The sequence below is a fragment of the Molossus molossus genome, unplaced genomic scaffold (genome assembly GCF_014108415.1).
Source record: "Molossus molossus isolate mMolMol1 unplaced genomic scaffold, mMolMol1.p scaffold_m16_p_14, whole genome shotgun sequence".
Taxonomy (NCBI): domain Eukaryota; kingdom Metazoa; phylum Chordata; class Mammalia; order Chiroptera; family Molossidae; genus Molossus; species Molossus molossus.
This window is the reverse complement of record NW_023425349.1, coordinates 29,657,781-29,674,987: the sequence shown is the minus strand read 5'-3', so window position 1 is coordinate 29,674,987 and position 17,207 is coordinate 29,657,781. Positions and strand designations below refer to the sequence as shown.

The 17,207-nt window shown below is 42.3% G+C and overlaps 1 protein-coding gene across 1 annotated transcript in view; it reads left to right on the top strand.

Annotated features, from left to right (window-relative positions):
- The window catches only part of NR4A3 (nuclear receptor subfamily 4 group A member 3), a 35,925-nt gene that overhangs the window by 4,670 nt on the left and 14,048 nt on the right, over positions 1–17,207 (top strand). The window contains exons 3-5 of the mRNA XM_036261510.1: positions 1,463–2,430; positions 6,318–6,447; positions 6,915–7,087. Coding sequence (XP_036117403.1) covers positions 1,465–2,430; positions 6,318–6,447; positions 6,915–7,087 — 1,269 coding nt within the window. The 5' untranslated portion in view covers positions 1,463–1,464. The remainder of the gene's footprint in view (positions 1–1,462; positions 2,431–6,317; positions 6,448–6,914; positions 7,088–17,207) is intronic.

Below are 17,207 nucleotides of genomic sequence, written 5' to 3'. Positions count from 1 at the left end.
AAACATCAGACATTGTTCTTTCTTTTAAATAACTAGTCATTCATTTTACCCCAACAACTGAACAGCAGGATCAGTAATCCTTTAGCTTCAAACTAGTGAGTGTTTTTAAGGCCCTGCTTGAAAAATAAAGGCTTGAACTGGCCTCTCCTCACCACTGCTTCTTCCAACAGGCCCTCATCACCTTTTTTCAAGTCAAGATTTCATCCCTTACACCCATGACTCAATCAGATTTGGAAATGTGGGTAAGAGAAAGATGTCAAAGGAAATGTGAAGTACTCACTTTTCTATTAGTCACACCTTTTACACTATAGACCCCTTTGGTTCAGAAAAACCAATCACCAGAAATTGCCCATTTTATCATTTATATTTAGCCATAAAGAAAGGGAAATAATTAGACCTAAGTCAATCACTAGATCCAATAATTCTCAGGACCTTCTCATCCAGTTCAACCTCTCTGAACAATAGTAAGCACCCTGGATACCAGTCGTTTTTAGGGCTCAAAATAGTCAAACTGGCAGAGAAACTAAACCTATTAAGAAACAGCTTTTCTTTTTTTAGGGGTATAAATTCTTCTGTCATAAGAAAATATGTAAACTAATTCACCTATTATGATAGCTGTAAATTGTTGTCATAAAACAGCCACTGATATATTTTATTAGTCAGAATTGTGGAAGAGTAAATATATATATGGCAGAGAGCAGGTTTGGTGGGTGTTTTGTTGCAGCTGCTGATCTTCTTCTTTGCAGATGGTGCAAACTCCTCCAGGTCCATTTCCTGGGCCTACATTTCCATCCTACCACCTAGCTGGCTGAAGTCATCAGCAGGGGTCCAGTCTGTGCAGGCTGCTAGCCCTGTCTGGAGGAGTGGGAAGGGGGTGGCAGAAAGCGACCACAATATGTGTGGGGAGCTTTAGTTGGTACTTATAACATGTTAGAATGGCACTGTTTCTCTTGGCCAATAAGTCCCACGTAGGACACCTTTTTTTTTTACTAACTCAGGTTTATAAATCAATACGTGTGTGACTTGGGGACCAGTGATCTCTTCCCCAAAAAAGAAACCAAAAGAGCATTCACTGGCTTTCTTTTTGTCCTCCCAACTAGTGGCTGAAGTCACTTCAATTAATTTATAAAACACTTTTAAAAACAACACTGGGCCTATGAGAGAAGAGATAAAATTTTCCAGATCTGGTGGAGGACAGGACAAAGGAAGAAAGGTGGGCACAGAGGTCCCCAAGAGACCGGGCTTTGGCATTTTGTGGCCACTTTGACAGTCTGTCAGGGATTCAGCTTTCCTCCCAATGAAGAACGGAAGTAAGGAAGCAATCGGTTTTAGATCTGTGCTGCTAGGAGGAAAGGATGTTACTTCCTCTCTATTTCCTAGACTTAGATTAAAGAGCAATGAAGTCAGTGCTACCTATTAGCTAGGAAGGAGTGCTGAGAGACCCTTTTCCCTGTCCCTGCAGATATGCCCTGCGTGCAAGCCCAGTATAGTCCTTCACCTCCAGGTTCCAGTTATGCAGCGCAGACCTACAGTTCAGAGTACACGGCGGAGATCATGAATCCCGACTACGCCAAGCTGACCATGGACCTTGGCAGCACGGAGATCACGGCCAGGGCCACCACATCCCTGCCCAGTTTCAGTACCTTTGTGGAGGGCTACTCCAGCAACTATGATTTCAAGTCCTCCTGCCAGTACCAAATGCAACCCCCTGGGCCGCGACCCTTGATTAAGGTGGAGGAGAGCCATGCGCACGGCTACCACCATCACCCCCACCACCACCATCACCACCACCACCATCATCACCAGCAACAGCCACAGCAGCAGCCATCCATTCCGCCCCCCTCCGGACCGGAGGACGAGGTGCTGCCCAGCACTTCCATGTACTTCAAGCAGTCCCCGCCGTCCACCCCTACCACGCCGGGCTTTCCCCCGCAGGCGGGGTCGCTGTGGGACGACACGCTGTCCTCGGCGCAGAGCTGCATCGCACCTGGCCCGCTGCTCGACCCGCCGATGAAGGCGGTGCCCACGGTGCCCGGAGCGCGCTTCCCGCACTTCCATTTCAAGCCCTCGCCGCCGCACCCGCCCGCGCCCAGCCCGGCGGGCGGCCACCACCTGAACTATGACCCGACGGCCGCCGCCGCGCTCAGCCTGTCTCTGGGAGCCGTCGCCGCGGGCAGTCAGGCCGCGGCGCTCGAGGGCCACCCATACGGGCTGCAGCTGTCCAAGAGCGGGGCCGCGCTGGCCTTCTCGCCGCTCGGCCTCACTGCCTCCCCAACTGCGTCCAGCCTGCTGGGCGAGAGCCCCAGCCTTCCGTCGCCGCCGATCCGGAGCTCTTCATCTGGCGAGGGCACCTGCGCCGTGTGCGGGGACAACGCTGCCTGCCAGCACTATGGCGTTCGCACCTGCGAGGGCTGCAAGGGCTTCTTCAAGGTGAGCGCACACCTCCTTCTGGCGCCCCCTCCCTCCGCAGCCAGCCTTCTCAGCCACTCGCTCAAGAGAGCATCTAAGTGGGTCTTTCCCGATTTGAGAGGTGAAATTGTTAAACTTTGCGTTCCTGTAGCCTAGCACCTTCGCATCCATTTTCTCAGGGTGGCTTAACTTGAAGTCCACTACAGGAGGTGGTCACAGATGGACTTGAGGGGCTGTGAACTTCCTGACTTGGAATTATCTTATAATCATTTTTCTGGGGGGAGCTTTCAGCAGATTCTCAAAGGGATCTGTGATCTCAAAAGTGCAAAAACTCATCTGTCCATCCTGAGGGGATAGAGTCTGTGTGCCAGGCCAAGGACATTTGTATCTCATTTAAGTCTCATGGTAAGAGTTAGGACTGTTGAAGCGGACAGACCTGAGATTGCATTCTGACTAGCTATTGTTACCACTAAAGTGTCTTGAAGGTAGATCTTAATTATTCTTGTTTCATAGATGAGGAAATGGAGAGTTGGAGAAGTTATTCAACTGCTCAGGACACACACTCAGAGAGTAAGAGGGAGACAGGATGCCAGCTCATGTTTGCATGACCCCAAAGTGCACATGGTCTTCACACCTCTGCAGCTGCGGAATAGCAACTGACTAGATGCAGTTTGGGGCAGCTCCCTTCATAAAGGATAGAAGCTGGGGTCTCACCAATCCACTTACCTCTGTGCCACACCCAGTGCGAGGTGTGGAAGTTCTTCCTGATCTCATAGACCCAAAGGAGAATTTTACAATGGGAGAATTTTACAAAGGGTCTTCAACCTCCCCCACTTTTTAGTCATGTGGGAGCTGAAGCCTAGAGAGGTGAAGCTTTGTGTAACCTGTAAACAGTGATTTATCAGCACGTGGGACAGTTCCAGCTGGTTTCTCCTGACTCGCCTTAGGTGCTCTATAACCATTCAGGGGAAAGGCCTTGTCCTCTTGCTGCTCTGCTTTTGCTATTGACTCCTAGACTTCAGACACCTAATGCTGTCCCCATTTCCCCATTCCCCACTCCCCTGGCCATTATCTTAGGCATTTGCAAACCCACAAGTGTTCTCCCACAATAATCAGTCTCTAGCCTATAGTGCTGGGCAGGATGGAGGGAAAGGGGAAGCTGGATGCTGATTGGGTAACTAGGATTTGAGAGGCAAACAGGATGTATCTGGGAGCAGGCTGGACTTGGAGAATAGGAAACCTTGATCTGTCACCTACCAATTGTATGACATTGGGCATGACACTTCTTTCTAGGCCTCAGTTTCCCTATCAGGTGAACATAACTCAGAGAAGGGCTGTGAGAATGAAATGAGATAAAACAATTATGAAAGCACTTTATAATCTTTAAAGGGCCATAAAACAATAGTTCATTATAAGCAAAAACTACAAAATATCTGTAAAAATTCACATTTGTGGATTGGTATACATACCAGTTATTTTTGATCTGGGGATAGAAATCATGTGATTAATTAAATTCTGGAGAAAAATAAGAAAATGCTTATGGAAAGACTTTGCAATGTTAATGCCATATAGAAGGTATGTACAGGATTATGATATTTTAAATGTAAACCCCTCAGGTTAGCCATTTTTTCAATCTTAAGTACTCAAGCTACCAGGGTTACTTTCAAGGAACTGCATTCCTTTCACAGATTGATTTTTACATTATTTCAGTGGAAATGCTGAAGGGCAGTGAAACAGGCAGCCAAAGGGGGGGGGGGCAATTAAGAGAAGTGCGAGTAACTTCAAATATAACCATCCCTGAATAATTAAGAGTTGACCAAAATACAGGAGTGGAAATACATTCCTAGTCTAGAAATGTCAATTAAGTGTTCCCCAACAGCGTTCCTTTTCTGCAGCAATCCCTTGAAAACAAATCTATATTTGAAAGGGCGGGGGGTAGGATGGGAGAGAACCACCCTACAGATCTGTTAATTAAGGGAATGGGAGCAGGTTTTACCCAGTGGCTTTCTACCATTAAATTGAATTCTTTAAAAATGTGACATGAAATGCAGTTAATGATGGAATTCAGTGATTGAACTGTAACGATCTCTCCCTGTCCTTAAACTGTGCAGGCACACACGACTGTGGGAAAGGTTTCAGGTTATTGGGGAAATTTATACCTGAAGCAAAATGCCATCAGCACTCAAATTGGCATATAGCCTTGAGGACGATGGCAAGAAATAGAGTTTTAGAAATTACTACATGTTCGATGAAAGAGTGCTTCCTTCAGGAAGCAAGTTTCCTACCCTTCAAGACTGCTGAGAATTTAAATGCTGGAAACTCGGAAACATGTTTGTGTTTTGGAATTTTACATTTTAAACTAAAATCACCTACTAACTCAGGGGAAATGTATCTGGCTTTGTTAGACTCTTTAAGTCTTGTTTTGTTTTGTTTTTTTATCCTCACCCGAGGATATTTTTCCATTTTTTGTACAGATAGAATGGGAGGGAGAGAGAGGAAGGGAGAGAGAGAGAGAAACATCGATGTGAAAGGGACACATCGGACACATCGAGTGGCTGCCACCCGCACGACCAACCAGGGCCGGGGACAAACTGCAACCGAAGTACGTGCCCTTAGCGGGAACCGAACCCGGGTCTCTCCAGACCGCAGGCCGACGCTCTAACCGCTGAGCCAAACTGGCCAGGGCTAGACTTTTTAAGTCTTATATGAGCAAAATGATTTCCTAAAGTGAAATTAAAAGGTGAGAGGGTGAAAACTGATAAATGGGGACTAAGGATTGCTGAAAATAAACATTGAAAATAAGTCTAGAATTTTGGCAAGAAAAAGATCACCAACCCCAAAGTACCTGGGTTTCTTCTATTTTTTTAGACTTATCAAATAAATTCCAACTTTCTGCTCTATTTGGAATTGTATAGATTCAGGTAATTTCTGAATGATTTTACCCTAAGTGGTAAATACACATATCCATTTACACAAATATTTTTAATTTTTAAAAAATCAAGCCTCCCTTATATTTGGAGCATAAAATTATGCTCAATTATTTATCCATGTGTCATTTAAAAATTATATGTGATTCTGAAGAATGCAACATGATTTTACAATATGGCTATTTTGGTGTCTATGTCAATAGTCATTTATGAACTATCCTTTGAATGGGAATTTTCATTGAAAATATATGGCTCTCGTATGCCTTTCTTTCTCTCATTTATTTTTGGTTTTGTTTTTAGTGGGTTTTTTTTTTTTTGTTTTTTTGTTTTTCTTTCTTGGATGTGATAGTGGTTTTTAGTGTCCAATTTTAAGATTTTGATTTTAAATATAAAAAATGGGCATTTACCCTTTTAAAGATAAAATAAACTACAAAGGTGATTAAGAGACTTTTTTGTATGAAAACATTGTTTTCTATATGTTTTATCTAGACAAATCCTGATTTTTGCTTTTTATGATTTCATCTCTATTGGGGAACAAAGCCAGTTACTGTGATATTTGACTTACAAAAGTAATTGCCAACAAAGTACATCCCAGATAATTTTGATTTTATTTTAATAAGGTCAGCAATAATCAGGGGAGTGGAACAAGTAGAAAATTGTTCCCAAAGGGATATTAAAAGTGGAGATAATCTAATCCTCCAAGGTATGATATGTTGACCTGGTAATTTCAGATATGATTTTATCATTCAGACTTGGATGTCTCCTGAGACTTGCTTCAGAACAATCCGAGATGATTTTCATTGTCAGCAGCTAACACTAATAAAATTGTTTTTCCTGCAGGCTAGCGTGTTAGGAAATTAAATTTATCTAATTATACGAATTGCACTGTCGCTTTTCACATTGTAATTAAAATACATCTTGTCAGGTTCTACCTCTTTCCAGAAACTATTAGTTGACTATCTCTGTATTGTATTTTCTCAGAGAACGGTGCAGAAAAATGCAAAATATGTTTGCCTGGCAAATAAAAATTGCCCTGTAGACAAGAGACGTCGAAACCGATGTCAGTACTGCCGATTCCAGAAATGTCTCAGTGTCGGAATGGTTAAAGAAGGTATGAGTATAATGCTTTTTATCCAACTTGCTTATACATATTCTCAGATGTCACTGAAAAAATGTTAATATTTACATTGGGAAGGTGAATTTTCCTCGTTTTCCTTTCCTTCCAACATTTTGTTTTTACAGTGTATGTTTACATTTAAAAATAGCTGAGGACTACTTATTCTAATTTCTCAAAATCAATAGAGAGCTTGTGTACATACATCTTTGTTCTATTTAAGAAGGAGATTTTAGGGCTAATTCATTACCAAATGTGAGTAGGGGGTGGCTTTTATGCTGCTTGTTTCAACTCACAGTAGTAAATAATTGTGTGAATATTATTCCAAACTTATGGCCACTTTTAAATGGTTGGTCTCATTAAAGATTGCTCAACTGTAAAGTATTTTGATTCTTTTTTGTGGTTTATGGCTATTCATGAACATCTTTGGAGACTTTCTTTTTCTCTTTTTCTCTTGGCATTAGTTGTCCGTACAGATAGTCTGAAGGGGAGGAGAGGTCGGCTACCTTCAAAACCAAAGAGCCCATTACAGCAGGAACCTTCTCAGCCCTCTCCACCTTCTCCTCCAATCTGTATGATGAATGCCCTTGTCCGAGCTTTAACAGACTCAACGCCTAGAGATCTTGATTATTCCAGAGTAAGTTTTATGATGTCCTGCTTTCAAATGAATGATCAGGATCTTTACTCATGATACTAGTAATAAGAGTTGATTGAATGACTTTGTGCCTGCCACTGTGGTAAACGGTTTTCATACCTTTTCTATAGTTCTCACTTCATTTGGTAATTCCAGTGCATCCATTGCACCAAATAATGTTGCTTTATTGGGTCTCTGAATGCCTTAACAAATGGCCCTGACAGTGCTGCGCCTGTCACACCCATTGTCACAGGATTCCTGGCGGGTGTGCCAATGAAAATCTGCACAGGTGAATTACAATTTATAGATTTCTTACATGGTTTAGACAAAATGACTACTGGTTTTTTCATATTGTGATCAAACCATCTGGGTGAGTTTTAAGTTAACCTTAAGCAGTTTCCCCAATTGCATTGGCATTGATTGACCTGCTGCTTATTCAGAGGGATTAGACCATTGATGGAGAACAGCAAGCTCTGGCCTTGACATCAGGAGGACTGGGATAGAATACCACCTCTGCTACTTCCCACCTGTGTCACCTGGCTCCCACTCTTGGCTCTCTCATCACGACAGTGGAGATGATTATAATATTTAACCTCCGGAGGATGTTTTGATCACCAGTCCTGCAGGAAAAATGGTTGAGAAAACATTTGAAAGCCATAAATGATTATCAGTGTTGTTATTTAAGTCAACCAAAATGTATCCACATTTTTATTTCATATGGGATATAGTAAAATATTATCAGTTTGAATTCTGCAAATTGCCAGGAATTTGAATAACAAAGAGAACTACGAGAAAGGATTTTCTGAGCAAATGTATAAACGTTACTCTACAGCAGTTTTTAAAAAGACTTGGAAAAGCAAACTTCTAGTAAGACAAGGTCTCGCCAAAGAGGGAAAGAAAGAAAAAAAGGTCACAATTAATTGGGCAATTTCTACATGCTAGACATTGTGGTACATAGTCTCAGTTAACCATTAAAGAACCATGAGCTGTAGGGATAATTACCTTCACTCTAAGACAAGAAAACTTAGAAACACAGTTTGCACACAGATCAGAGAGATGCCAATCCAGGGATCCCCAGTTGGTTGGTCTGGCTTGGCAGCTACTACCAGATTTGCCTCCCCAGGTCTAATCAGTATTTCAGACTTCTGGTTTAACAGCTGGAAAAGGGTATGAGTGTATCTGTTATGTGTCCTCCTTTTAGATTACAATGTTGTGATTGATACACCCACTTTGATGCTCCTTCCCTCATCCCTACCTTCATTATGGCTGTGAAGCCTCCTCTCTCCACCTGATCACAAGACTTCATAAGAGAAGCATGGCAGATCTTTAGCACCAAAGGTTGAGAACTCTTATTCTGATTACAAGTAGCATCTCTTGACTAAAGTCAAGTCTCAAATCATAGTCTAGCATAATAATGCAGTGGTTAAGGATTTAGGCTTTGGAACCATGCATGCCCCTAGATTAAGATTCCAACACCAGTCCTGGCTGGTTTGGCTCAGCGGTTAGAGCATCATCCCAAAGACCCAAGGGTCTCAGGTTTGATTTCCAGTCAAGAGCACATACCTGGGTTGCAGGTTTGATCCCTGGTCCTGGTCAGGGAGGCAACCAATCAATGTGTCTCCCTCTCTCCCTCCCTCCCTCCTTTACACTCTCTCTTAAAAAATCAATGGAAAAATATCCTTGGGTGAGGATTAACAACAACTACAACAAAATTTTTAAAAAATTCCAACACCATCATTTAGTAGCTGGATGGCCTTGAGCAACTGCTTAAACCTATTAATGACTCCATTTCCTCATCTGTGTGATGTAGTAATAGTTATAATATCTACTTCCTGGGATTTGTGAAGATTAAATAAAATGATACTCATCAAAGCACAATGCCCTTCCTCCCATTTGTTAATGAGTGTGAATGCCAGGTGCTATGTAGCAACACCATTAAGGTAAGTGTTTTGATCTCTGTTTCACAGATGAGGAGATTAAAACTGTGAAAGGCCAAAGGACTGACTTGCCCAAGGTCACAAAGCTAATACGTATCAGAGATAGAATTAGAAGCCAAGTGTCTTGGACCCAAAATCTGTGCTCCTAATACCAAGCTTTTCTGCATTTCTGGTTTCAGTGGGAGAAGGTGCTAGAAAAGCATTGGGAAATAAAGACCGCCTCCCTAAAGGAACTTTGGCCTTTTGTCATGCAATTTTTCTGCATTTGTGAAGCTTTTCCATACTGCCCACACCAAGGCCACATAGCACAATCTGTCATTATTTCAGGATATTTGAAATCACTTTTGGTGATTTTGGTGAAATCACTGAGGCTCCAAGTTATTTTTTGGCCCCAAATTATCCGATTATTGGTCTATGTGGACTATTCAGTTATTCAGTGGCAAACCCTCCCCAGCACTCTGAGTTGTCCCAGCTGGGAACTGTCTCCACACTGAAAAATCAATCCAGCTTGTTTGCTTGTCTCTGCACCATTCAGCGTGTTAGACTAGAGTCATCATCCTCATCAACAAACATTTATCCAATTTAATAGTTAGCTTTGTCCAAAATAGCAGATTGACCATACCAGAGTCCAGGTCACACTGGTATTACCTTGGGGCTTGGCTCAATTTTGTAAAGTGTATTTATTTTAATTGCATTGTTTTGGAATCAGGTTAAACCTCATAGCTTGGATTCTCCTGCTTTTAGATAGCTTTACAAAATTATCAAAAATTGGACCCAAATCAATAAATTAAAAGACTTTTTCAAAAAATACAGTGAGTTTTCATGAAAAACTTGGATGAAGGCAGAGAAGGCATGCTGATCACATTTGCAGATGACAGAAAGCTGGGAGGGATTGCTAATGTGATGGATGTCAGTATCAACATTCAGAGTGATTTCGACAGGTTGGAACAAGATGGGCTGAAACCATCACGAAGAAAGTTAACAAAAATAAATGTGAAGCTAAGCATTTAGAATTTTAAAACATGGGAGGGCCTTGGCCTGTCAGTAGTTCATGCTAAGAAGATCTTGGGAATTTATACGCTTACTATGAACCAACAGAGGATATGTGTGTGTGGTGTAAGAGAGAGATGCTAATTTACCTTAGGCTGTAGCAGTATGGTACCAGAACCAAGTTGGGGGTGGTCCCATAGGCTCTGTCCTGTCAGACCACACTTCAGGTTTGGGTCCAGTTCCAAGCTGGGGTTTAAGAGGGATATGGACATACTGTTTCTGGAAACTTGTAAGGGGTGATTGGATGAAATGACAATATGTAGACAGGATGGGAGAAAGTTTGCCAGGATCAGGTCACTTTTTTGCCCTGTGACAAAGAGGACTGTTGCCCCCAAGGACAGATTTAGAAGGAGAAGGAGGGGATCCCTTTCAGCTCACTCAGAAGACAAGGATGAGCTCTCTTAGCCACAAGAGCTGCTGTGGAAATGTGATCATCAACACAGTAACTAAGGAGAACATGTATCCGGATTCCTCATTAGCAGAGAGGTTATATTGGATGATATTAAGTTCTTTCCAATTCTAAGATTTTATGATTCTGGGGTTTACATTATTATCCCTAAATGCAAGTGTTTATATATACATATAAAAAATGTGTTGTTAAGTAACTTGTTATTTAACAAGATTGAATTTGCTTTATTCTCTAAAAAATAACGACAACATAAAATGAATGAAACAAAATTAATTTATTGAGTGCCTACTACTTAAGCCCCAGCTTTCTGTGATATAATTTATGGTTTTGGTAATTTTTTTTAAGAATGTCATTCAGCCCTGGCTGGGTGGTTCAGTTGGTTGGAGCACCATCCTGCGCACCAAAAGGTTGTGGGTTCGATTCCTGGTCAGGGCACATACCTAGGTTTCAGGTTCAATCCCCATTTGGGATGTGTATGGGAGGCAACTGATCAATGTTTCTCTTTCACGTTGATGTTTCTCTCTCTCTCTCTCTTTCTCTCTCTCTCCCCTTCCCACTCTCTCTCCCCCTCCCTTCCTCTCTCTAAAACATATCCCCAGGTGAGAATTTTAAAAAATGTCATCAATTGAAACTCAATTTTCATATTTTCTCCTTAAAGTTTTATATTTATAAATTTATACAACTGAAAGTGACCTCGAGATCAGATCATCTAATCCAACCCCCATATTAAAAGGAGTAAATACAGGCTTCCAGGGGGTTAAATGACGTGTCTCAGGTCAGTGGCAGAGCATGGCCTAGATCTAAATCTCATCATTCAAGGTATTTGAATGCAGGTTTCTATTTCACTATCCTGCCACTTTTATTTAGTAGCAGTTTAACTAGATTTTTTTAAAAGAAGCTTTATTTCATTTTCTAAAATTACAATAATAGTAATATATACCCATTTGTTCTTAAAAAGGCAAACCATTTAGAAATGAAATGTGAAAAATGAACGTCTCTTCACTTATTCCGGCCTAATTTCACTCTTCAGCAGTAGCCGATAATAGCAGTAGTGTGTATCCATAATTTATTACATTTTAAATAGAATTTGCCCTGTCAGGTTTGAGTCAGACAGTTGATTTGATAGAAACAATGTATAAAGGGTACTAGGCTTCCCTCAGTGAATCAGGCAAATAGAGAAGTAAGGAAATGTTTGCCAGACAGGTATGTCCCAATCTTCTTGTACCAGCACATGTGCCTTTAAAGTCGTAGGAGGGCGGTTTTCCTCATTTGTGGGGCAAGGAGATGGAAGAGCTGTGTGCCAAGTCACAGAGGGAATGAGTGCTGTAGAGGCCAGACAGAGCGCGCCTCACTTTGGGAAGTGTTTTGGCTCTGGGACCTCCTCATCTCCTTTGGGCCAAACTTCTCTCCTTTACAACTGAGCTCAGATCATTGTATATCAGTGCAGTCAAAACATGTCACATTTGATTTGTTTCTTCTTGAAATGTTGCTGTTCTCTGCCCCACAGTTGCTTTTAATTTAGCAATACAAGTATATATAGATACTGGGCTTGGCTTCAGAGCCTGCATAATTACTAATAAGAAAATAAACTTAACACCCTCATTAGTTGGTCATTTCAAGTATTTTTCAGTGAACTAGGATGTTTTCTGGTAATTGGTGTCACTTAGTGTAGCAACAGATGCCAAATACAAGAGATATTGCTCAGAGAAAACCAGGCACCAGCAAATGGCATTTAAGTATGTTAACAAGATAGCTTGAGAAACAACATGGCAAACACATGTTAGACCTACAAAGTAGACAGCATGAGAACTCTGCAGAGGGTGGTTTCATGAGGCTCCTCAGAAGATCCCCTCAAATTGCCACCAATCCATTAGATGATTTCAGCGCGGTTCCTGCCCCAGTGTGGGTCTGTCTCCTCATCCAAATGGTGAGAAGATTGGACTAAGTGCACTCCCATGACCCCTTCCAGCCTTCTCATTCCCTGACTCTGAACATTATGCCTGCTGTGATTCCACTACAGGTACAGGTCAGCATTTCCCAGTGTGTGGTGCCCAGACAGCCTCTGTCAGAGAGAGCCAGGATATTTGCTTAAAATGCAGACTCCCTGGCCACACTCAGGCCTACTGTATAAGAAATGGGGGAAGGGACAGGCAGGCAGGAGTCTAGATTTTAACAAGCACCTTAGATGATTCATTGACACACTAAAATTTGAGAACCATGAATATAATTTAATAAGAACAATTCAATTTAACCTCTAATCTCCTATTTCTGAGCTTTTCTTGGGCTGAGAAGGAATGAGCTGTGGAGATATAAATGTTCAAGAAAGCAATTGATTCACTTAATAAATATGTATTGAATGGCTCCTGGGTACTGTGGTCTAGAGCAATGGACACATTGTTGAATCAGAAAAGCTCCTACCTTCATGGAACTTACATGCCATGGAGGAAAGGGAAAGTAAACAAATAACTGAGTGATGCTGTTGGTGGGAGGAGGGGGTTGTTTGTTTCTGGTTTAGTTTTTAAGGGGAGTCGATTAGTTAAGAAAATAATAAATAAGGGGGAAAATATATTCACTGCCAATGTTTCAAGTGTAAGAACCTAAGAATATGTATATATAGTTTGGCTTATAGAATGATCACATTTAAAATATATAAAGAACCAGGGAAAAGTAACATTTTTTTTTTGTTTGTTTTTGTTTTTTTTTATCCTCACCCGAGGACATTTTTCCATTTTTTGTACAGACAGAGTGGGAGGGAGAGAGAGGAAGAGAGAGAAAGAGAGAGAAACATCGACGTGAAAGGGACACATCGAGTGGCTGCCACCCGCACGACCAACCAGGGCCGGGGACAAACTGCAACCAAGGTACATGCCCTTAGCGGGAACCAAACCCGGGTCTCTCCGGACCGCAGGCGGGCGCTCTAACCACTGAGCCAAACCGGCTAGGGCGGGAAAAGTAACATTGTAAGGGGAGATAAAATGTTCTTAGGATACTTTACATGTTTAGCCTGGACTGACAAGTGAGACAGAGTAAATACCAGATTCCACGCAGCTATTGAAAGCATCACATTGCTGACTTTTTTTTCTTTTTTCTTTTTCTTCTTCATCTGAGGACATTTTTGCATTTATCATTAGATAGAGCGAGAGGGATAGAGGGAGGAAGAGAGAGAGAGAGAAACATTGACATGAGAGAGACACATTGACTGGTTGCCACCCGCTCGACACCAACGGAGCCGGGGTCGAATTGCAACCAAGGTACGTACCCCTAGCGGGAACTGAACCCAGGACTCTCTGGTCTGGGGGCGGATGCACTAACCACTTAGCAAACCAGCCAGGGCACATTGTTGACTGTTTTTTAGGGCTGGTATTCCCATTCAAATAAGTTTTTTTAGGCCTAGGCTGTGCCTCGGATCTGACCTGTATGGCCATATTATTGTCATAGGAAATGTGACAATGGGCTTATTCCAGGTGCCTTGGTGAAACCACCATTAGATGTTAGCTGTCAGTAAATGTAATACTGTGTCTTGACTGTAAAGCAAGATTTTTGATGGATCAATTATCCATATAGACTAGAATAAAAAGCATAAACAGGAAAATGATTAATTTCTAAAGTCTTTCTCCATTTGGCCTATGTTTGATAGGAATGATCAATAAACAAATATTTCTAGATTATTTTTGGTGAACCCCAAACCTGCCTAGCCCTGAGAGACTAATGTAGGGGAGCACACAAGCAGAGATGGGGGTCTGGTTCTTCCAACTCCAGGTCCAGTATTCCATGGTGAGGTTTTTATAAAGTACTAGACCAGGCAAAGAAAGAATCTAAAATGGTTCATTATGTTTCTTTAAATCTTACATTCAGTAGAGGGGATATTTGGTTTGTCTTTTCCCTTAGCATTGGATGCTGACCCTCCATTCACCCCCAAGTTACTGGTGGCTCAGGCTGAGTCCAGTTTGGCTCCAGAATACTGGAACATGGACTAGAATCACTGCAGGTGAAGCCCAAAGGGTCTGGCTGGAGCCTGGCATGCCAGGCCTGCTGGCTTTTCTCCTTGCTGGGCTTTGTCAGAGAAAATTGCACATGCTGGGCAAGCAGGGGATGCATTTCCCTGTATGCAGGATGCATGAAATGTGAGCCCAGCAGGGTGGAGGCCTGCAGAGGACCCTGGGTGAAAGCTAAGTGCTCTGGAGGATGGTGAGCAAATATTGGAAGCAGAGAGATTATTGAGTTGTGAGCCATGGTTTCAGGGAAGTCAGTGCAGGAGGGAGCTGTTAGGTCCCATTCCTAGGAAAATGTTTGCATCCTTTAGTCTTTTTCTCTCCATTTTACAAACTATTTTAAAGCAAAACAATGCTGAATCAAGGTCACATTCTAGGCAATAACATCATACCTGGTATGATTAGCAACATTTATTTATTTAATGTTTTTATTTTTTGGAGAGAGAGGTAGAAACAACTATGTGAGAAAGAAACATCTATCGGCTGCCTCCTGTATGCCCTCGACTGGGGATCGAGCCTGAAACCCAGGCATGTGCTCTGACTGGGAATCAAATCAGGACCTCTCAGTCCATGGAACATCACTCAATCCACTGAGCCGTACCGGCTGATTAACGACATTTAAAATCATTGCATGCAAGAGCCATCATAGAGCATCCACCAGGATTGCCGATAGTCTAGGCCATAGGACACACCTTAACAAATTAAAAAAAAAAAAAAAATAGAAATCATGCATTGTCTACTGTCAAACCACAATGGAATTAAACTAGAAATCAATAACAGGAAAATATCTGAATGTAGGAGCCAGAAGGAATCTTAGGGATCCGCTAGTGCAGTCACTTTCTACTTCAGAGGCAGAAGCAAACCCAGAAAAGTTAAGTGACTTGTCTAGGGCTGCACAGCAAGTCAGTGCCAGAGCCTAGAGGAGGATCCCCATGATCTGCGGCCTCTACTCCATACTACCACTCATTTGGGAGTTTCACGTGTATGGTGCTGTTAGATTTCTAAAGGTGGATCTACCCTGATTTTCATCCTGTCCTTGGAGAGCACGTGGAATTAGATTCATATCAGAGGAGAAAGTAAAATAAAACCCCCTTTTCCCCCACCGTCCTCCAGTTATAACAGTGTGTGTGAACTGAAAGGAGGTGGTGGGAAGTGTCTGATACCAGGGTCAGGCTGCCATCCTTGACTACCCGTAGGAAGGAAGACTGATTCCTTCTCCGTTGGTCCATTACATCGCAGAAACATCCAGGGCTTCATAGAATCTGGGTGGGATGATTGGGAAGAGAGGATCCAAGGCTCTGAACTGGACCAGATGTTGTAGGATCCTAGAAAGTCAGGGCTGAAAATAGAAACCTTCCCTAATTTTATAAATATGGAGGCTGAGGGACAGTGAGAGTTTCAAGTATCATAACTGTTGTTAGTATCATCATTGTCATTATTAGCGAGACATGTTCTGTGTGTCAGGCCCTTCACATATATTATCACATTTAATCACCACAACGAAATGTTGAGGAAGGCATTATCCCCGTTTTACAGAGGAGAAAACTGAAGCTCTGAAAAGTGAAGGAATTTACCCCAGATAACTAAAGTAAACAGTAAAGCTACACTGTCTCACAAATTAGGGGCCTGGACCAATCTTGGATTAAAGTAGCTGGCTCCTTGTCTAATGTTTCTTTTGTTACTTCTTGATGCCTCTTGGGAAAGCACAAAGGAAAACAACAACTAAAGACCCAATTAAGACAAGTGCCTCATTTCCTCATACCTAAGTAGTTCTACAGTGAGGACTTGGCTGCTTATTGGCTGATTCTCCTCCAGCCAGGCTGGGGCATCTTGGCAAATGTGGGCACTCCCTTGACTCTTCTTTCATTGAACAATATTCAACAACTATTTATTGACAGTCAATCATGTGACAGTGACTGTGCTGCTGACAAAACATGGAACCAGATGAATACATACCTGGAGACCTCCATTTAGAGCAAAGTAAAATGCTTTTTAAAAACTATACCAGGGGCTATCAGCTAGTAACATCAGACATATTAACAGCCAGGAGGGGTTTCAGTCTTAGCTATACCACTGTTGGTCGTGTAACTCAGGCAAGTCTCTTAGCCTCTCTGAGCTTCACTGAGCCTCCATTTCCTCATTTGTAAAATAAGAATTAAAATCCAGCCCTGGTCGGTTTTGCTCAGTGGTTAGAGCATCAGCCTTCAGACCAAAGAGTCACGGGTTCAGTTTCGGTCAAGGGCACGTACCTCGGTTGGGGTTCATCCCCGGGCCCCAGTTGGGGTCATGCAGGAGGCAGCCAGTCGATGTGTCTCTCTCGCATCGATGTTTCTCTCTCTCTCCCTCCCTCCCATTCTATCTGAAGATAAATGGAAAAAAGTATCCTCGGGTGAGGACTTAAAAAAAAAAAAAAGAATTAAAATCCATACCCCAGGAGGATTAACTGAGAGAAGGGATGCAAAAGCACATGCAGCTAATAGTGTGAAGGGAATGATGTGCGTATTTACGTGTTTCTGCAAATCTGTGCTGTTGGTTGTCCCTTGATTATTACCTTGCTCTATCAGTCTTTCTGCCTGAAGCAAGAAAGATTTTCTTCCTGTGATTCAGGCAGAACCCTGACTCTACCAGAATATCCAAAAGCTGGGTAGAGACTTTATTCCTATTTGTATCTTTCTTCTCCTGGGACCCTCCAGATCAATGCTGTTCAATAGGATATTCTGCAGTGATGGAAGCGT